Genomic DNA, 22,356 nt, shown 5'->3' on the forward strand with positions numbered 1-22,356 from the left:
ATGTCATACACAATCTATACTGGATAACAGTATTAAGTTCCTTACATGCACGGCATTGAGACATCTGTCATTTTTACATCATTGGGGGTACAGGAGTTAGAGCTCAGAGCAGCATACAGTGGAGAACAGTTGCCAGTTTCAGAACCATGGACAGCACAATACACATTATTAGAACTGTGAACCATTTTCAGCACTATGGACAGCATCATGCACATTATTAGAACTGTGAACCATTTTCAGCACCATGGACAGCACAACGGGCAGTATTAGAACTGTGAACCATTTTCAGCCTCATGGACAGCATCATGCACATTATTAGAACTATGAACCATTTTCAGCACCATGGACAGCACAATGGGCAGTATTAGAACTGTGAACCATTTTCAGCCTCATGGACAGCATCAAGCACATTATTATCACTTTGAACCATTTTCAGCACCATGGACAGCACCATGTACATTATTAGAACTGTGAACCATTTTCAGCACCATGGACAGAACTATGGGCAGTATTAGAACTATGAACCATTTGCAGCACCATGGACAACACTATGCACATTATTATAACCGGGAACCATTTTCAGCCTCATGGAGAGCATCAAGCACATTATTATCACTTTGAACCATTTTCAGCACCATGGACAGCACCATGTACATTATTAGAACTGTGAACCATTTTCAGCACCATGGACAGAACTATGGGCAGTATTAGAACTGTGAACCATTTGCAGCACCATGGACAACACTATGCACATTATTATAACCGGGAACCATTTGCAGCACCATGGACAACACTATGCAAATTATTATAACCGGGAACCATTTTCAGCACCATGGACAGCATCCCAAGTAATACTGCGGGGAAAATGTTTTCCTTCAAATGTTTGATTATCAAAGACTGATAGGACATTAACCATCAGCCACCAATCCTTACTACTCCCTCAGAATCTGATGATTAGACCTAATTTATTTGAAATAGGAGAATTTAGAACCCCCCCCCCATGCAAGGACAAGAGTTTGAGCTTTTTATCTGTGTGTATACATAGACCTACAGTGCCTAATTTTCCAAATTAGACACTGGGACTCATTATGAAGTAAGAAAGCTTACTGTGAGGCAAGGTATACAGCCAGAGAGGACAGGCTTTTAAAATTCCCTTTGCACTGTCCTGTGGATTCTTTCGATATTAACAATTCTGCTAGGTGGAGGTTGAACAATGAGGACACAATACAACAGCCCTCCGCCATTCTAAGAGCGACGAACTTACATGACCAGACATGACAAACTGAGCAGTACACAGTTGGGTAATACTGTAGAGCTCCCTTAGACATGACTGTAAAGCATTTGCACTTTGAAGCCCCAGGGTTCTCTCTAGCTGGGCTGGAAAGGTTAATGAACCCCACTACGCCTTGCTGTATCAATGTCATATTACTGGGGACTGTGGCCCCAATTGATCGGTGGTCCCTAATCACATTTCACTAATAGCAGGTTCAGCCCCATGGCAGAGCCACAGAGTGAAACAGGGAAACAGACTCGCTGGTGCCTCGCTAATTTGGAAAATCTAGTGTTTCACTACTCCAACGTTCCCTCTCTGCTCTGTGAGACTGGGAGAGCCTCCACATTAGCTGAGTAAACTGATTAAAATATGCTCAAATCATGTAATGATGTATTGTGAGCCATTACGTTTGCTATTTGGTTTTCAAGTAATGATGCTAAAATGACTGAAATAAAAAGCTGTGATGGAATTGTGGAATAACAAATATGTGTGTGTTTGTATTTGTGTGTGTGGATAAATATTTTGATTCTTATACTTACTTACAAGCCCTTACCCTTACTTTCCAACAATGCAGTTTTAAGAACACTTCTTTTTCGTAAAACTGCATTGTTGGTTAAGGGCTTATAAGTAAGCGTTTCACTGTTGTATTAGGCGCGTGTGACAAATAAAATGTGATTTGATTCGATGTTGTCTGGTGGGTAGACTGTATGGCTTGACCGGATAACATCTGCTCAATGATTGTGCTTAGGTATGACACAAAGCAACATGTTTATCTCCTTGGCTACAGTGCAGGGCCCCAGAACACCCATCTGTGAGAGAGAGCATAGAATCATGGAGATTTCACCTGTTCAAATCTAAGCCTTTCATGACTCAGACAAGGAATATTCAGTCATGTCTCTCAGTTTAGAATGTCCGTGAAAGCAGAGATCTGTGCAACAGCTTGGAGATTCAAGATTAGAGATCATCTTTGTTGTGCACTTTCATGATTGAAAGGGAGCAATTAATGGCCTTGCCATTGTGCAATTCAAAGTTATTTTCTAAAAAAAAATCTGCTGCTTGATGTCCTATGAATTTCAATTGGCTACGAGAACACAAATTCATGTGAGTTATGTGGAAATGTTCCCACACAGGTATCCACATAGACTATGCTTCACCTGCCAACTAGATATGTTGTATGTCTCTATAATATAGGCTATCAGGAGTATTCCTTTAAAAAGTTAAATGCATGGAGAATATGATCATATGAAGAGTGACGTCAGGCGGCATCTTTATATATTCATCATCTGTCCCTGACTGCCGCAACGGAATTCTTGAGAACTTTGAGAAAGCAGCCAAACATGAGCTGAACATCGCAGATCCCGTGAAGGCGAGGCTGAGGCTTCGCACGGATTAGAGTCAATGGCAGATTACACCGTGCCTTTCGGAAGAGATGCAGATTTATGGATTTCGGCAGGTTTCCAAAGTCACTCATCATTATCCAACGAACGGCATATTTTACCCAGACCAACGGATTGAGGAACACGAAGAATGGGATTGAGGATAACGACTCCGTGGGGGTTTAAATGTTTCGACAAAATATTATGCAATTAGTTAATATTACAGATGCAATCATCCTACCACTCAAACTATATGAACTCATTTAGGCGGGATCATTCTACGTTTTCCAAGAAAATGGCTGAAATCAATTTATTCCAAAGTTATCCAACAATTGTTCAATTGGAAACGATGCGAATTGTGCACAGGTAATTTCTTGGAGGAACATTTACCTGGTTTTCTGTCGTATTGGGTTGTTGACAGAGGCAGAGTCCGTTTCCACAGGGAGACACCGCAGTCCAGGCGCAGCACAGAAGATAAACATGCAGTCCCTTGACCCATGGAGATATGGCATATAGGTTGATCTCAAACCGAATCGTGCCATCTTCAAATAGGTTGAGCAAACGATTTATTTTTATATTCACCATTTCATTGTCCTTCACATATTTATGCTACAGCATTCTGTTTTGTTGTGGTACAATCATGCCAACCCAGAGTTATGAGGAAAAAAGGTGCCTCCATCACAAGAACGTAGGAAGCAAAAAACTTCTGCAAAAAGATTGCACCGCGGACAGGAGGACTGCTCTGGATGAGACTTTAAACGTGGCCCTCACTCACCAAGGATCAAGTCATGCTCGCAACCAAAGTAGAAATTCTGCCTTGCCAATCACTCACAAACGGAGTATTGCCCCATTCGAATATAATATTACTGTTGCACAGAAATATGGAAACAAAAAGTTACCTAACGCACTAATCGTCGGGGTGAAGAAGGGCGGCACCAGGGCGGTGCTGGAGTTCATTCGAATTCATCCAGATGTGCGCGCGCTCGGAACAGAGCCCCACTTTTTCGATAGAAACTATGACAGAGGATTGGACTGGTACAGGTACGAAATGTCACGTTGATTTAAATATATAAGAAAATAATTTGTCTGTTTATGATATATTTCATTTTCAATATTTTATTTGTTGAACAAGTGCACTGCCCCTACAAAGGCATTTGTCACAATAAAACAGTAGGCTTCGGCTAAGTAGGTTTATAACGTCTTACAACCTAATATATGTAGGCCTGCCTATGAGATAATATAAATATTATTGGGTGTATTGCATCTTTATCCATTCTATTCTAATGTGTATCTCTGACATTATCAGTCAGCTTTAAAAGTGTGTACCAGGGTGTATACTTGAATGTCCCACGATTGTGTTCATGAAAGTCCATAACGTTTTTCATGATCATTAGGCTAATCATGTACCTTGTGGAATGGAATAAGTGTGCAGTATATTCCCTCCTCTCTTACCTACCACTCTTGTTTTTTTGTTGTTGATAATTGTTGATAATGATCACTTAGAGATCCTTTCTTGTAACACAATACAGCAGAGAACACTCATAGATACACTGAGTATAACAAATACTAGGGACACCTTCCAGATATTGAGTTGCAGACTTCATCGGGGAATGGACTCTACAAGGTGTCGAAAGCGTTCCACAGAGATGTTGGCCCATGTTGACTCCAATGCTTCCAACCGTTGTGTCAAGTTGGCTGGATGTCCTTTGGGTGGTGGAACATTTTTGATACACACGGGAAACTGTTGAGTGTGAAAAACCCAGCAGCGTTGCTGTTCTTGACACAAACCGGTGCACCTGGAACCTACTACCGTACCCCGTTCAAAGGCACTTAAATATTTTGTCTTGCCCATTCACCCTCTGAATGGTACACACACAATCCATGTCTCAATTGTCTCATGGCTTAAATGTCCTTCTTTAACTGTTCTCCTCCCCTTCATCTACAGTAATTAATGTTTTGTATTCTCAGTGTAGATACACTAGATGACCGAAAATTATGGGGACACCTGCTCGTCGAACATCTCATTACAAAATGATGGGCATTAATATGGAGTTGGTCCCCCCATTGCTGCTATAATAACCTCCACTCTTCTGGTAAGACTTTCCACTAGATGTTGGAACATTGTTGCGGGGACTTGCTTCCATTCAGCCACAAGAGCATTAGTGAGGTTGGGTCGCAGTCGCTGTTCCAATTCATCCCTAAGGTGTTCGATGGGGTTGACGTCAGGGCTCTGTGCAGGCCAGTCCAGTTCTTCCACACTGATCCCAAAAAACCTTTTCTGTATGGACCTCACTTTGTGCATGGGGGCATTGTCATGCTGAAACAGGGAAAGTTTTTCCTCCAACCTTTGCTACAAAGTTGGAAGCACAGAATCGTCTAGAATGTCATTGTATGCTGTAGCGTTAAGTTTTCCCTTCACTGGAACTAAGCGGCCTACCCTGAACCATGAAAAACAGCCCCAGACCATCATTCCTCTTCCACCAAACTTTATAGTTGGCACTGTGCATTGGGGGAGGTAGCATTCTCCTGGCATCCCTCAAACCCAGATTCGTCCAACGGACTGCCAGTTGGTGGAGCGTGATCTATCACTCCAGAGAACCTGTTTCCACTGCTCCACGGTGGCGAGCTTCACACCACTCCAGCCGATGCTTGGCATTGCGCATGGTGATCTTAGGCTTGTGTGTGGCCGCTCATCCATGGAAACCCATTTCATGAAGCTTCTGACGAACAGTTATTGTGTTGACGTTGCTTCCAGAGGCAGTTTGGAACACGGTAGTCAGGGCTGAAACCGAACACAGATGATTTCTACTCGCTACTCACCTCGTGCTTCAGCACTCGGTGGTCCTGTTCTGTGAGCTTGTGTGGCCTATCACCTTGCAGCTGAGCCGTTGTTGCTACCAACATTTCCACTTCACAATAACAGCAATTGACCGGGGCAGCTGTAGCAATGCAGAAATTTAACTAACTGACTTGTTGAAAGTCAATGAGCTCTTCAGTATGGACATTCTACTGCCAATGTTTGTCTTTGGAGATTGCATGGCGGTGTGCTCAATTTTATATACCTGTCAGCAATGGTGTGACTGAAATAGTCAAATCCACTAATTTGAAGGTGGGGGCACACACTATATAGTGTAGTTTGTGAGATAATTGATCTAAAGCTTTGATTTCTCAAGGTGTACAAATATTTCGGAATACCAGATTAAAAGAAACACTCAGACCGGAAGCAATTGTAATCGTAAGCATTACAAGTAAATCATGCCCCAAATCAAGGATGAAGTTACTTTGACTTGATACCCAGGTTGAAATGCCACAGTATAGCTGCAGTGTCAAATTTCAGTAAGTAAACATGCAGATCAACGGTAATAGATATTTTCAGGGGCAGGCTTTTAAGAAACCCTCTCCAGCAGAAACATGGCTAATATTGATTAGTGACCTCAGATAAGGTAGGACTCCTCCTGCCTTCCCTCTGACGGGATGCACCTCCAGTGTACTGTACATCGATGAGACGGGACACTGGCGCTGTCTCTTACCCACGAGGCAGACCTTGGATAAAGAAGTTCATAGGAGAGTAAAAGCCTTTTCTCATTATTGTGTCTACCCAAACAGTACCACGCTGGCTTTTATATTTTCCTTTCACATGATCCTTTCCAGCATGGCCAGATCCAGTAAATCTCAGCTTAGCTTGGCTCAGTTGTGTGACTCTACCTGCTCTCATCCCTTGGCAGCCGTAAGACCATTGCTGAAGATGGTACCTGCATGCCTAAAAGCAAGCATTACACAGGTGTCGCATTCTCCTCTCTGACAGAACATGGTGCCTGTTTGTGCTCACTGTGTAAAGCCATTTATACCTGCTGTGTTTAAGTCAATTGAGTCAGACTCACCCATGGAGAGCTGATTAAATCAATAAAAGGGACTTGGAGGCATTCAGTTCAGGGCTGAGGACTTGACGTAGCAGTGCTTTTTCACACACTTAGCTCTGGAGGTTAAGAATAGGCCTATAATATAACTGCAATAATGCTAATATTAGACTAATAGAACAGTGGGAAGTTTGTGTGCAGTAGGGTTGTGCCAATATAGTGCCAATTCTAGCAGATACTACACTGTATTCATGTAATTAGTTTCACGTTAATTAACAATTACACATCCACACTTACATATCCACCTCCATGCACACACACACACACACACACACACACACACACACACACACACACACACACACACACACACACACACACACACACACACACACACACACACACACACACACACACACACACACACACACACACACACACAGGCTCTAAATCCATCAGTACTATTTGGGGACTGATTAATTAAAATGCCACAGAGGCCAGGACCTAGCAACAGTGTCTCTAATCCCCTCTGAAAGCAATTTTAGTTTAGCCATTGACATCTTGCAATAAGAGCCACATAAATGCCGCCAGTAATGAGAAAGATAAATTGGCTGATTAACGTCAGAAGTTCTATACAAATCACCTTTAATGTGCTTTAGAGAGTCTTATTTTTCATTTGATTTCAGTCTAAGACATGAGACACCATCCATTTAAATGTAATGAGTGTTTGCTAGATTAGTTCACCTCAGTCATGGTGGCTGAAACTTTAAGCAGACTAGAACTAATACGACCTGGTCTCAGCATTAAATAATATGATTGTCACCATCGTCTAATGAGGCACTGTGATAGACTGTCCTCTATTTTTATTCTTTTTCATTGTGAATTACTTGCATAATCCAACTATTTTCACCCCACTGTAAGTGACAGACCTGTGCGACGACAGTGAAATGGTGCAATGTTCATTACTCAATCTCCAGAATAGAATAAGACCCATTTGGCCTCATTTGTGGCGGCAGGTAGTCTAGTGGTTAGAAGGATTCAAAATCTCCGAGCTGACAAGGTAGAAATCTGTCGTTCTGCCCCTGAACAAGACAGTTAACCCACTGTTCTTAGGCCGTCATTGAAAATAAGAATTTGTTCTTATTGACTTGCCTAGTTAAATAAAGGTAAAAATATAAATGTAGATTGCATGTGAGTGTCTCTCCATCCCTGTGACTATATAAGGGGTAGCTGAATCATACATTATACGCAACACTTGGTGGACGCGTTTTTCGATTTTCGCACACAATGAAAAAATTCTAACAAATCTGCATCACTACACACCATCACCGTCAGAACTTAAAAGGGCATCTCAGCTCTACTGACTTTACAGGAGTCAGACGCACATCAAATAGACTCCCTGAGAAGTGTTCAAATTGTGCAAGAGGCCTCGTAGAATCGGCTTCAGCCAAGATTATTCTTCAGGTCCACTGTTAATTGGCTCAGGGAGGATACTGAGCCCCGGAACTCTAACGTCAGAAAGGTTGACGAGGACAGAAAGTTGTCTGCTGCTCATTTAACGGAGGGAACTGCACATTCCACTGGTCCAGGCATCTCTTTCCACTGGTAATGAGGAGTCTTAATCCCGATATAGCTCAGAAACATGTAGCAGTTAACATTAATTACAAAAACAACTCCTCTCGGGAATATCCTCCAAAGACACCATGGCACAGTGAGGTTTTGGTATTAGGATTTTGTATTGAATAAGTCATTAGCTGGAGTTGCCGGCAGCAAGAGACAGAGGTAGTGGTGTTGTGAGTTTCCTACTCAAAGAGACAGGGATAGAGCCTTTACCAACCTTAGGTAACCCAGCTGTACATATCATTAAGAGCTTTTGAGAATGGTAGACCACCCTGGAGGCAAGGCCACACAATGACATTATTCTGAGAGATGGAATCTATCATGGCCCGACACCATGCCTAGCAATGTATAATTTGATTAAATAAATGTGTAGTTTTGACTGTAGTAAATTGAGTTTGATTAATTAAATGGGGATATGCACAACTCTGTTCAAACTGTTTTTCCTGGAGTCTAGTCTAGTTAGTACAATACATAGTATACACGCCTCAAACAATTTCCGGAATGATAATGGCGCCGAAGGAGATGGCCGCCGTTTTACGATCCTATAACCAATTGTGCTATTGTGTATGTTTTTTTGCATTATTTGTAACTTATTTTGTACATAATGTTTCTCCCACCGTGTCTTATGATTGAAAAGAGCTTCTTGATATCAGGGCAGCGATGACTCACCCCGTACTGGAGGAATTCTTCTTCTTCCAACGAGTTGGACGGGAAGAATTTACTCCAGACACCCTACAAGGCCCTCATCCCTGTCATTCGGAAGGAGGAAAAGACGGAGATATCGTGGACGACGGTCCAGGTGCCTTGTAAGGATCTGTCGCCAAGAGGATAATCTACCTTTACCATAGGTCCTATTAGCCAACGTACAATCAATCGATTATAAAATAGACAAACTACGAGCACGTATATCCTACCAACAGGACATTACAAACTGTGACATCTTATGTTTCACTGAGTCGTGGCTGAACGACGACATGATTAACATACAGCTGGCGGGTTTCAAGCTTTTTCGGCAGGATAGAACAGCAGCCTCTGGTAAGACAAGGGGCGGCGGCCTATGTGTATTTGTAAACAACAGCTGGTGCACAAATTCTTAGGAATTCTCGAGGTTTCGCTCGCCCGAGATAGAGTATCTCATGATAAGCTGTCGACCACACTATTTACCAAGAGAGTTTACATCTATATTTTTCGTAGCTGTCTATCTACCGCTGCAGACTGATGCTGGCACTAAGACAGAACTCAATGAGCTGTATGCAGCCATGAGCAAACAGGAAAACGCTCATCCAGAGGCGGGGACTTTAATACAGGGAAACTCAAATCAGTTTTAACTAATTTCTATCAGCATGTTAAATGTGCAACCAGAAGGAAAACAACTCCAGACCACCTTTACTCCACACACAGAGACAGGTACAAAGCTTTCCCTCACCCTCCATTTGGCAAATCTGACCATAATTCTATCCTCCTGATTTCTGCTTACAAGCAAAAACTAAAGCAGGAAGCACCAGTGACTCAGTCAAAAAGAAAGTAGTCAGATGAAGCAGATGCTAAGCTACATGACTGTTTTGCAAGCACAGACTAGAATATATTCCGGGATTCTTCCGATGGCATTGAGGAGTACACCACATCAGTCACTGGCTTCATCAATAAGTGCATCGATGACATCATCCCCACAGTGACCGTATGTAATGTACATACCCCAACCAGAAGCCATGGATTACAGGCAACATCTGCACTGAGCTAAAGGGTAGAACTGCTGCTTTCAAGGAGCGGGGCTCTAACCCGGAAGCTTATAAGAAATGCTGCTATGCCCCACGACAAACCATCAAATAGGCAAAGCGTTAATAAAGGACAAAGATTGAATCGTACTACACTGGCTCCAACACTCCTCGGAAGTGGCAGGGCTTACAAACTATTACAGACACAAACCTACCAGACAAGTGACACAAACCTACCAGACGAGCTAAATTACTTATATACTCGTTTCGAGGCAAGTAACACTGAAACATGCATGAGAGCACCAGCTGTTCTGGAAGACTGTGTGATCACGCTCTCCATAGCCGATGTGAGTAAGACCTTTAAACAGGTCAACATTCACAAGACCGCAGGGCCAGACGGATTACCAAGACTCCTGAACAGCTAACCAAAGGGCTACCCAGACCCCTCTTTTGCGCTGCTGCTACAATCTGTTTATAATCTATGCATAGTCACTCTACCTACATGTACATTTCAGCTCAATTACCTTGACTAACCGCTGCCCCCGCACATTGACTCTGTACCGGTACCCACGTATATATATTTCTGTTACTTTTATTCAGAAATTGTAATTTTTTACTTATCTATTTTTTACTTAACACTTGTTTTTTTATATTTTTTATTAACTTCTTGAAGCATTGTTGGTTAAGGGCTTGTAAATAAGCATTTCACTCACCAGTTGTATTCGGCGCATTTGACAAATAAAATGTTATTTGATTTGATTTGATTCCTTGCAAGCAACATTCCAATATTTCCTATCTCTAGCATATGCCAGGTGTCTTTGGAACTATTTGCATTTCAACTACAGACTGAATGAATATTTGCAGTGTCTCATTATGCGTTGGTAATGTTTTCCATTATTCCCTGCAGTTCAGCAGAAAGCCTTTTGCAAAGACAGACAGGGGGAAATGTGACAGGAGGAAACACGTTTAAACTGAACAGGATGTGAGGACAGGCTGACATGCACTGAAATAGTTTTGTTTACACTGTGTTTCATTGACATTGGCATCTGAGCCGCAGTTAATTAATCTGAAACATTTACACAATTAACTGAAATGCTCATCTGAGGATGTGCAGCTTGCCAGCTATGGATTTCGGGGTCTTCCTGAGAGTGTCTTCATTTTGGGATAGTTGGACACTTTCCCACATAAAACTCAGACACAGTAACAGCATTTGGTTTGCCTTAATTCAACGCTTTATCGCTTCAGGAGAGCAATTGTCTCTCAACATCCTCAGTGGATTTGAATATTCCAATGTGCTGTCATTTCTGTGAAACGTAGTGCACAGACAACACGACTAAATCAGACATCATTGAGGTCAGACTGATTCTGATTCTGAAATATTTGTTTCCCATACAGACAAACAGGACAGTCCTTTTGTAAAAACATAGTTTACTCTGGAAAAGATTGAAAGAAAAGGTGTGTACACAACAGATCAGAGCTTTGTTTCAAATTGAATAAGACCTGCTGCTGGTTGTCTTGGCAGTTGACTCGAACTGATTTCTTGGTCTAGTTAACCAGCTGACCTGACTTCAGTATTGCTGTCTGGGACATTGCTCGGTAACCCTTAATTGACTTCCACTGAGACCAGCTTCTGTCGCTGCTGACTGGTGATTAATGCTTGGACGTCATCCCAGCAGAAATGGGAGTGAGTGAAATATTAATAAGATCATATTTTCCAGTGGAGACAGAATGAAGCTATTTCCTTCGTACCAGGCGAGGGGAGTAGACTGCAGTTGGTGATGCGGTTGAACAGCGACTCAGTTAGAACACACAAAGCTGTGTAATTGCAATCTGGGTTGTTCGCAACCGTAACATAACATGGTCTGTACAAATGAACCCTCCTTGTGTCATTGAAGATATGTCGTAGCCATACCTTAAACATAGACACATAAAGTAGTTTGTAGCAATACTCTATAATGATTTAAAGGCTTTCTCACATACTGGTATTACCTTTCCATGAATCCTATAACCTTAGATAGTATTCACTGTATTGTTGTGAAATGTAATACAACTTAGAAGATGAAAGGCTTCAGAATGAAAGCAATGGATAAGAGTATGACTGTCTATGTGAATGTGAATATAATTCAGGCCCCGGTAATAGAGGTGCAGTATGTGAGAAAGCTTTGAAATCCACATACAATACTGTATAACACCACACTTCAACAACGTGCTCTTAGCATCCACCAAGAAAGCTGTATAGACATGCTCTAAATGCCAGGCTTTTGCACTGATCTTACGTTCTACAGATCATTTGGAAGTGACCATGATGAGCCATGAGACCTTTGTCATAATTTTTTTATTTTTTTATATATTTTTTTAACCTTTATTTAACCAGGCAAGTCAGTTAAGAACATACTCTTATTTTCAATGACGGCCTGGTAACAGTGGGTTTACTGCCTGTTCAGGGGCAGAACAACAGATTTGTACCTTGTCAGCTCGGGGGTTTGAACTCGCAACCTTCCGGTTACTAGTCCAACGCTCTAACCACTAGTCTACCTGCCGCCCCAATTTAATCAGGGGCTTTTCCAAATAACCCCTGCTCGAGCCGAGGCCATCCCAACACCACAGATAATGGATACATTGAAGTCACCGTGCTCCCTGTCCCTGGTTAGTGGGCAGTAACTCACAAGCTGTGTATTGTATAATAGGCCGGGTTCATTATTAGTCTGTGTGATGACAGACACGTTCTGCTCTGCCAGAGATAGGGGCCACTCTCTAAATCTCTCCGTCTGTCTGTCTGTTGCAGGGACGCTGCCTGCTTGTCATGATTGATGGTTTCCAATTTAAATCCCAATCAGATCAGGCCTGGCCCTCGCATTACTGTCCAATCCTCCGACTCATCATAACGCTGGGTAATTAGTACCATGAGGCCTGGATTAATTTGGTTGAAAACAGTGTGTCATCGCCACAACCTTTCTACTGACAGTGGATGATAGCTTGAACGTGGAGGACGTGAATACAACACTGAAGAAGCCAAACAATATCCACAAAGCAGTGGAGGCTGCTGAGGGGAGGATGGCTCATAATAATGTCTGAAACGGAGCAAATGCAATGCATCAAACCATGTATGATGTATTTGATACCATTCCACTGATTCCGCTCCAGCCATTACCATGAGTCTGTCCTCCCCAATTAAGGTGCCACAAACCTCCTGTGCCACAAAGGTTTGAGATTAAACAGAATACTCCATGATTGAGTTTTTGAGTTAGCCACATCAACACCTGACTCTGTACATATATTGGAAGATGCTATACTACGTTTTAACTCAACCTTAGAGAGGCTGCACGTGTTCTCTACATCTATTGAAAGATGCTATGCTACGTTTTAACTCAACCTTAGAGAGGCCACACATGTTCTGTACATCTATTGAAAGATGCTATGCTACATTTTAGCTCAACCTTAGAGAGGCCACACATGTTCTGTACATCTATTGAAAGATGCTATGCTACATTTTAACTCAACCTTAGAGAGGCCACACATGTTCTGTACATCTATTGAAAGATGCTATGCTACATTTTAGCTCAACCTTAGAGAGGCCACACATGTTCTGTACATCTATTGAAAGATGCTATGCTACATTTTAACTCAACCTTAGAGGCCACACATGTTCTGTACATCTATTGAAAGATGCTATGCTACGTTTTAACTCAACCTTAGAGAGGCAGCACGTGTTCTCTACATCTATTGAAAGATGCTATGCTACGTTTTAACTCAACCTTAGAGAGGCTGCACGTGTTCTCTACATCTATTGAAAGATGCTATGCTACGTTTTAACTCAACCTTAGAGAGGCTGCACGTGTTCTCTACATCTATTGAAAGATGCTATGCTACATTTTAACTCAACCTTAGAGAGGCTGCACGTGTTCTCTACATCTATTGAAAGATGCTATGCTACATTTTAACTCAACCTTAGAGAGGCTGCACGTGTTCTCTACATCTATTGAAAGATGCTATGCTACATTTTAACTCAACCTTAGAGGCTGCACGTGTTCTCTACATCTATTGAAAGATGCTATGCTACATTTTAACTCAACCTTAGAGAGGCCACACGTGTTCTGTACATCTATGTAAAGATGCTATGCTACATTTTAGCTCAACCTTAGAGAGCCCACACATGTTCTGTACATCTATTGAAAGATGCTATGCTACATTTTAACTCAACCTTAGAGAGGCCACACATGTTCTGTACATCTGCCGTCACACACATTCCATTTCGTCCACATCAGAAGATCTGCTAATGACCATACCAAAGTAATGTATACGCTCTACTGTGGTTCACGAGCAAATATTTACTGAGGACTCTTATAATACACTCAATTCCCTCTTGATTTGAAACGTCAATGAAGTTACACTGGCGAGGTCTGGGTTAATTGATTGTGCTGAAGGAGATGATCCAAAGCTGACCTTTACCTGCTGCTACGGTCTTACATGCCTGATATAGCTGGTGCCTGGGTGTCTGTACAATGTTGACTTGCTCAGTGGAGCCACGTTAGCAGCCAGAGAACTTGGCACATCCTTTAGCACTTTTAATGTTACAGTATGCCAGACATGATTTTTAGGTGTTGGTCTCAACACATCTGTCAGGGGGGTGGGTATTAAATACATACGTGTGTTTTTACTGGTGATGGGGGAATTCCTATCCCTTTGCAATCTCGTGAGCACTGGGCACATTTACAATGTTGGGATAGATCCTCCACACCTCGGTTCATTTTAACAGAGTGATTAAAATGTCACAGCCAAGCCTGTAACACATCCTGACTCCTCTCAGAGTTTCACCAATAACCTGAACATGAGACGGCTGTAAATTACTCCAGTCAATTTAGTTCCAGCTTACAGGATCCGGATGATGATCAGAGCAGGGAGCCCATCCATCTCTCTACAACTTTGATTCATGACACAAAATGCCAGTTACTGCCAGCTTTATAGATGTGTGTGTGTGTGTGTGTGTGTGTGTGTGTGTGTGTGTGTGTGTGTGTGTGTGTGTGTGTGTGTGTGTGTGTGTGTGTGTGTGTGTGTGTGTGTGTGTGTGTGTGTGTGTGTGTGTGTGTGTGTGTGTGTGTGTGTGTGTGTGTGTGTGTGTGTGTGTGTGTGTGTGTGTGTGTGTGTGTGTGTGTGTGTGTGTGTGTGTGTACTGTATGTGTCAAAATGTGTGCAATGGCAGTACAGTTCCACATTGTGTGTATACCTTCCAACCATATTATATATATATATCTCATTATTACTATTTTACTAATGGTTAATTCTACAGAGTTATCTGATATGATTTACAATATTTCATCTACCACTGTATTCCATTCTCCACTGTAACTTAGTCCCAGAGCTCCACAAAGCTCGTGGGTATTGAGAGCTGGAGTGATCATGGTGACCCTATCCTTTTGAGAGTAGGCCTATCGAGCGACAATGAAGGCTTTTAGAAAGCTACTACTGAAGGTGCTCGCTGTTCTCTTCAAGCACCATAGGGTGTCAGGACAGAATACACTGCTGCTAAATGGCTTACAAGATGTCACAGTAACCTTGGCACATTACAATTACAGTGAGAGCCTCCTGTCCTCTCTTATGCTGCAAGCACCTCCATTGAAAAAGGCAGGCATCTACATACAGGAAGGCCAACGCAAATAGCAACTGGCAATTGATGTTAGTGTAAGTTTCAGGTGTGATATCAGACCTTTGCTTGGAGCCATTCCTAATGTCCCACTGTGGTGGTTGTGTTCTCAGTAACGCAGTCAGTATGCTCACATGAATAACTGTTCTTCTCCTCGGTTTGGGTATTTACATAAGAGGAAAATGGAAGATGGCACTTTAGTTAAATATGAATGAAATATTTCGTGATGAGAAGCGGGGTTTATATTCTGGTCAATTGAATGTTTTGTGATCATGTGAATGGGCTTTAATTTATCTGTAAAACAAATGTTAGTTCAATAAAAAAACTACAGAGAACAGCAGGTGGACAATTTATTTGATCAATGTAATATATTGTAATTATTGCATATTTCTTTCTGATTACACCTGAGAGGGTAAATTCATTTTTCAAATACATGACATGGATTAAGTCCCTGCTGAAAATAGAATGTGTGCACAACATGTAGGCCTGCACTATGGAAGTTCACATCATGGTAATGCAAATTCCACCAATTTCATTCAAATTAGATTAATAAAACAGTGATAAAGCTGTCCCTGACAAGTTGTTAATGTTTAATGACAAAGAGAAGGGGGGAATAATCGAAAGAGCAAATGTACATGTGTATCTCATCACTCCAATCATGAAGAAATTAAGTTTGATTCAAGCTAGGTTTCTGTTCAACCAAACCCAGGACTCAGCAAACCCAGTAGATAATGTGAGCATGTCAAGTTGTTCTTGTGCTCCCCAAAATGCACATGTTCATCTTTAGGCAGTGGATCATTGTTGTCTTGTACTGTACTTGGAAAATGGAGAATGTAATTGGTTGTGTGAAGTAAGAGCATCCCATGAATTATATGTTCCATTATGGCTTTCTCTATGGAAAGCTCCACAAAACCTCTTTGTGTCCTGGTCTCATCTGAAACCTTGGTGGATTAAATAAAGTTACAGGAGGTGATGGTTTTTCTTTCATTCCTAATCGACAAGAAATGCACCTCTTGGTGGCACTTTGGGAAATGCTACGAAGTACTGCTGCTAAAGCTAGTACAGCACCAACACTCCTCATCAGCAAAAGAGTGAGAATTTCAGATCTTGTTCACGGTGCGTTCAGCTCCTGCACCAGGCAACAGGGGAAGTGTTAGACTGTCAGTAACACCATCCTGGGTGTTGGTTGTGTGGATTTTTAAAAAAAGGTTTATGTAATATGCCTAATTGCAGCTGTTAATTTTAACAGTGTTGGTAAGAATTGTCAAACAGAAAGGGGTAGCGTTTGAAATCATATAACCCAACAGTGTTGGAATGTCTGTAGCTTTCTCCATGAGATTATATAGTTTCCTAAAATTCCATCAACTCAATAATACATGTATGATGATGGAAGTGTGAAGAAAGAGGAAGAATATGCTATACTATAGGTTAAGGTTGATGATGTAACTAAGTTGGGACTCCATCACATAGCACCTGAGATATAGTAGCATGTTTTTAGTGTACGGTAAAGCTGTTTTCTAGGGATGGTGCTACTGCTGTTCTGGTCCTTCCATCCCATGGGAGATTAATGATTGCCTGTGGCCCTAAACGGGTGAGGCTAACTGAGACACCGAGCAGACCAGCACGGGATTCATAAATCAAGCTAAACTGATCAATATTTCTCAGACTGTAAAGGTACACTACATGACCAAAAGTACGTGGACACCTTCAAGTCAAACATCTCATTCCAAAATCATAGGCATTAATATGGAGTTGGTAGCCCCCTTTGCTGCTATAACAGCCTCCACTCTTCTGGGAAGGCTTTCCAATAGATGTTGGAACATTGTTGCAGGGACTTGCTTCCATTCAGCCACAAGAGCATTAGTGAGGTCGGGCAGTGATGTTGGGGCGATTAGGCCTAGCTCGCAGTCGGTGTTCCAGTTCATCCCAAAGGTATTCGATGGGGTTGAGAATAGGCTCTGAGCAGGACAGTCAAGTTCTTCCACAAAGATCTCAACAAACCATTTCTATATTGTCACCCTGAAACAGGAAAGGGCCTTCCCCAAACTGTTGCTACAAAGGAAGCACAGAATCGTCAGTCATGGACATAAAGTTACTATTTTATTTACTGTATCTGTTTTAGTGCAAGAATGTTTTTTGGAGAAACTGCTCGATGCACTTCAGGTGGGATCGATCCATGTTAATGTTCAAATGTTTCTAGAAAATAAGGTCCTGACCTGGAAGGAATAAGCATTTTACTGGATCTAGAGCTTGTATTATGGATACACTATGGGAAAGCCCAGTAGCGTAGAGGTTAGAGAGGTGGACCAGAAGCATGTTGGGAAAGCCAGAAGACACACTTCTGTTCTAACCCGGGTTCATTCCCGGGCTGTGCCACAACCAGCCGTGGCCGGGAGTCCCATAGGACGATGCACTATTGGCGTCGTTAGGGGAGGGTTTGGCCGGTGAGGCTTTACTTGGCTCATTGCGCTCAAGTGGCGTCATGTTTAAATCCAACTTCTGCATAACCTAGGTTTTAAACAGGATTGATGCATTTCTTAACTCCCATTGCTCGAATGATGAAAGGAAATTCCCAGAGCAATGCCAGTCTCTACATTTTCTTGGAAAATATCAGAACACTAGTCTTTACTTTGCTATGCATAGATTCCGTGGATATGAGAAAAACTTTACAAATATTTTAAGATGATGACCCATTTAGTGTGACCCAGATTCTCCCAAGCATCTTTTTCTGTTGGATGTCCTTAATGCAGGTGATGGTGATTTATGAACACCAGTCTAAAATGTGATTGGATGATTTCCCTCAGCATCACTGTCACCCTGGAGATAGGGAACAGGAGTTGTTTTCATGAAACCTTTTCAGCTATCGAAGTGGATAACAATTTCTGCAAGACAATTAAATTGCTTTACTATTCCATCCCCTTCTAGAGTACTAATACAATGGATTCCAGGCATAAAAAAATGCATTGTAAGTCAACATTTTTCTCTTTCTGTCTTTCCCTATTTAGAGGACTAATGCCACGGACTCTAGACAGCCAAATCACCTTGGAGAAAACCCCCAGCTACTTTGTGACACGAGAGACTCCCAGACGCATCGCCAGTATGTCCCCCAACACCAAGCTGATTGTGGTGGTGCGTAACCCAGTCACCAGGGCCATCTCAGACTACACACAGACCCTGTCCAAGAAGCCGGATATCCCCACCTTCGAGGAGCTGGCCTTCCAGAACCGGAGCCAGGGTCTGGTAGACACCTCATGGAACGCTATCCGCATAGGGATGTACATCCTCCACCTAGAGAACTGGCTGCAGTACTTTCGCCTCTCCCAGATCCACTTTGTGAGCGGCGAGCGGCTGATCACGGACCCGGCGGGGGAGCTGGGCCGAGTCCAGGACTTCTTGGGTCTCAAACGCATCATCACAGACAAGCACTTCTACTTTAACCGAACCAAAGGCTTCCCTTGCCTGAAGAAGCCAGAGAGCAGCAGCCAGCCCCGCTGCCTGGGCAAGTCCAAGGGCAGAACTCACGTGCAGATCGACCGGGAGGTCATTGAGCAGCTCCGGGACTTTTATAGGCCTTTTAATATCAAATTCTATGAGATGGTGGGGCAAGACTTTAGGTGGGATTGAGAATCTGATTTTTTTTTAAAGCAGGTGATGTGTGTTTATTGAAATGAATACCTCAGTGGAGTCATTCGAATGAGGACACCTTAAAGTGAATCCAATTTCTCTTCATGTTTGAATATACAGTGCGAGTTTAACAAGGTGTACGTAATCTGCCTTTAACTTTAAAACCTCTGATATAACTTCCTACTTTAACATCATGCTGGTTGTGTTAACCAAATAAGATAGAAACATATGCTACCATGCCATTTATTCTCACAATTAGTATTTGTCATACACTAAATTGTGTTTCTTCACAAAGGCCTGTTACTTTCACAACACTGTACCATGTCAATCGTTCCAACTCAATGGACAACAATAAAGAGTATAGAGACAGCTGAGATTTGTTGTAACATGTCTGTCCTATGCTACAGTATGATCACAGACATGACAAAGCTATAGTATGTAAACTCGGCATAAAATGTGTATCATAAAGGCATTCTGGCAATAATGAATGTAAAAACGGTTCATGGATGCCCTCGTGCATATTATCGTATCAAATCGTGGGCATTATGATGATACTTGTGGCGTGTAATGAAAAGACATAGAGGAAGACGTGGAGTTGAACTACAGAGCAAAGTGAGCTCTTCATCTAAGGCATGTAGAATGTAGCATGTAGAAAAACAGCAGAGGATTTTACTCAGCCTTTTGAGAAATGAGGAATGGCTTGATTAAAGAGGCTAAAATAAGAAGCTCCCAAACAAGCAGATTCAGATTGAATAATGTAAGTTGAGTACTGCAGTCTTGGTTAAATGTTTTAAGGCAGAACTTGTGCATTAATCATTGCCCAAACAGTACATAGAAGTACACAAATTACAGAGCGTTACGTCTAACCCCTACAAACCATTTGCAAATTTGGGGATGTAATAAATGCCCAGTATTCCTAGTTTAATTGCAATCATTAGCGTTGTAAAATAACCACCTCCATGTAACATAGACACAAAGAACCAATGCATTTTTTACACATTTATTACATATTCATAGCAGCAGCATAAAAACTGTGCTGTTCCTTCCACGGCATGTCCTTGGTGTAATGAACACAAGGGGAGACAGAGAGCTGGTCTCAAGCACAGGGCGCAGCAGGTGATAATTGAAAAAGACCACTGGAGGAGGCAGGTAGCTGGGTCCAGGGGCAGGCAGAGGGTCATACACAGGGGGTCCAAAAGGGCAACAGTACAGGCAGGGAAAAGGCTAGTAACGTAGTCCGGGAGATCAGGCAATAGGTAGGTAACAGGCAGGGAATAGGCAAAAAGGCGTCGTTAGTGAGGCAGGCAAAAACTATCATACACGGGAGGTGTAGATTACGGGAAAAACAGAGTTCTAAAGACGTGTGTCACAAAACAAGCAATAACTCACAGTGACGGGGTGCAAAGACCTGAACTAAATAGTGTGTATTAATGACCTACAGGTGTGTGAACAGGTGATTAGAATTCAGGTGACTGGGATCTGGAGAGTGAGCTGCGTTCAGGGGATCTAGGTGTTTGAGAGTGTGGGCTGGATAGTGGGCTGGAAAGTGAGCTGCGTTCAGGGGACCTACGTGTTTGAGGGTGTGAGTTGGAAGCAGACGTTACACTTGGGCCATAGCACTATTTAAAATGTTGCTGAGGGCCCTCAAAAGTCTGGGGCCGGCTCTGACTGCATGTGTGGGTATGGATGTGGGTATGCAGACCTGCGAGCCACTGCAGCCCCCACCCCCATCAAAGTTGCCCATCCCTAATTTAAATTGTAATTTGTGTTACTCTCCATTAATTATTGATTAACCTGCCAATGCTTGTCTATCCCTGCCTGCTACTTTGTGAGCCACCACCGTACACACTGATACGCTGAGCAGTTTAGCAATGAGCTCAACTTTATCTAAACACAGTTGATTACTACTTTTTTTCCCTCCCAGAATGCATGTGGCTTGACTACAGAGCACTGACAGCAAGTTGTTTCCCGGTTTGGTGCGATTGTATTGCAGATAGAAATAATGATCCATCCTGTACAAAGAAAACCGACTTATGGGATTTCTAGCTGACTTGTAGCAGCCAAACAAGAAACACACCTCACATAATGTTTATGGGTAACTAATCCCAGATGGTTGTCAGTAAAGAGGAGTGTGTGAGAATGCATCACCATGGTAATGTACAGAAATCTGTCTACAGCCTGAAATCTAAGGCTCATATATTATTCCTTGTGTGTGTGTGTTCTTTTTCTTCCCTGTCATTCAAGTAGACTGTATTGGCAGCGAACCTCAGAACTGTCCTTTAGCCACTACAGTCAGCACAGTGAACTGGTATGGTCATAGGCAAAATGTAATCTTTCCCAGGCCTACTCTACTGTGCTCTCCACATCAGGTATTGAATGGACACGATCATGGGAGAAGTAACAGTCCAATTACCTCCAATGGCCAGCCTAACCTTCAAAAGAAATACCAAGGAGCAAACAGGCTGCTGTTGTAAATGTCATGAACTTTGAAAAGACTGAGGCAAGTTTTGCCACAGCATTTACCAGGCAATGTCAAGCAGTACATGATGCGATCAATTCCAATGGATTCTTTGTTTCATTTCGTCAAAACCTTGCACTGTCAGGACAGCTTTTGAATCAAAAACCAATATACATGCAGGACAGCATTTAAGGAGTCATATTATTATTTTCAGAGTTGATACCGGTTTACGGAAACTTTTTTTTACCTTACCAGACAGGAAATCCCATTGTGATTTCAAGGGGGACCTGAAGCTTCATGAACTTTACAGAATTGATGTCTGCTCTCGGCAGTGTTAAATAAACAACTGTTAAAAGAGAGAAGTGAAGAGGGTTGTACAGTCCCAGGGTGTGCTGTCCTTCTGTGGCTCAGTTGGTAGAGCATGGCGCTTGTAACGCCAGGGTAGTGGGTTCGATTCCCGGGACCACCCATACGTAGAATGTATGCACACATGACTGTAAGTCGCTTTGGATAAAAGCGTCAGCTAAATGGCATATATTACTGTATACTCATCTCTGAAATTATATTGGTTATGAGACATCAATAATGGAAAAATGGTTGCGGGCACTAAAACATCTACCAGGACAAAAAGCCTGTTCAAATAATCTTAAAAGTCAGGCTTATACATACATCTTTTACATATTTATTGGTCCATTAGCTGACGGCTGGGAGGAAATGTATGGGGAAATGTACAAGGGCACAAGGCGAGACCCAAATGCAGACACTGGAGGCAGATGGTTTGAGTCTTTGATA

The 22,356-nt window shown here is 42.3% G+C and overlaps 1 protein-coding gene across 1 annotated transcript; it reads left to right on the plus strand.

The window, feature by feature from the left end:
* Positions 1–2,621: 2,621 nt before the first annotated feature.
* Positions 2,622–20,544, plus strand: LOC118364745 (heparan sulfate glucosamine 3-O-sulfotransferase 2-like). Its single transcript, XM_035746443.2, has 2 exons — positions 2,622–3,690; positions 18,488–20,544. Exons 1-2 carry the CDS (start codon positions 3,155–3,157, stop codon positions 19,104–19,106), a joined length of 1,155 nt encoding a protein of 384 aa, XP_035602336.1. The 5' UTR covers positions 2,622–3,154; the 3' UTR covers positions 19,107–20,544.
* The last annotated feature ends 1,812 nt before the right edge of the window (positions 20,545–22,356 follow it).

Source organism: Oncorhynchus keta, chromosome 32, assembly GCF_023373465.1.
Source record: "Oncorhynchus keta strain PuntledgeMale-10-30-2019 chromosome 32, Oket_V2, whole genome shotgun sequence".
Lineage (NCBI taxonomy): Eukaryota > Metazoa > Chordata > Actinopteri > Salmoniformes > Salmonidae > Oncorhynchus > Oncorhynchus keta.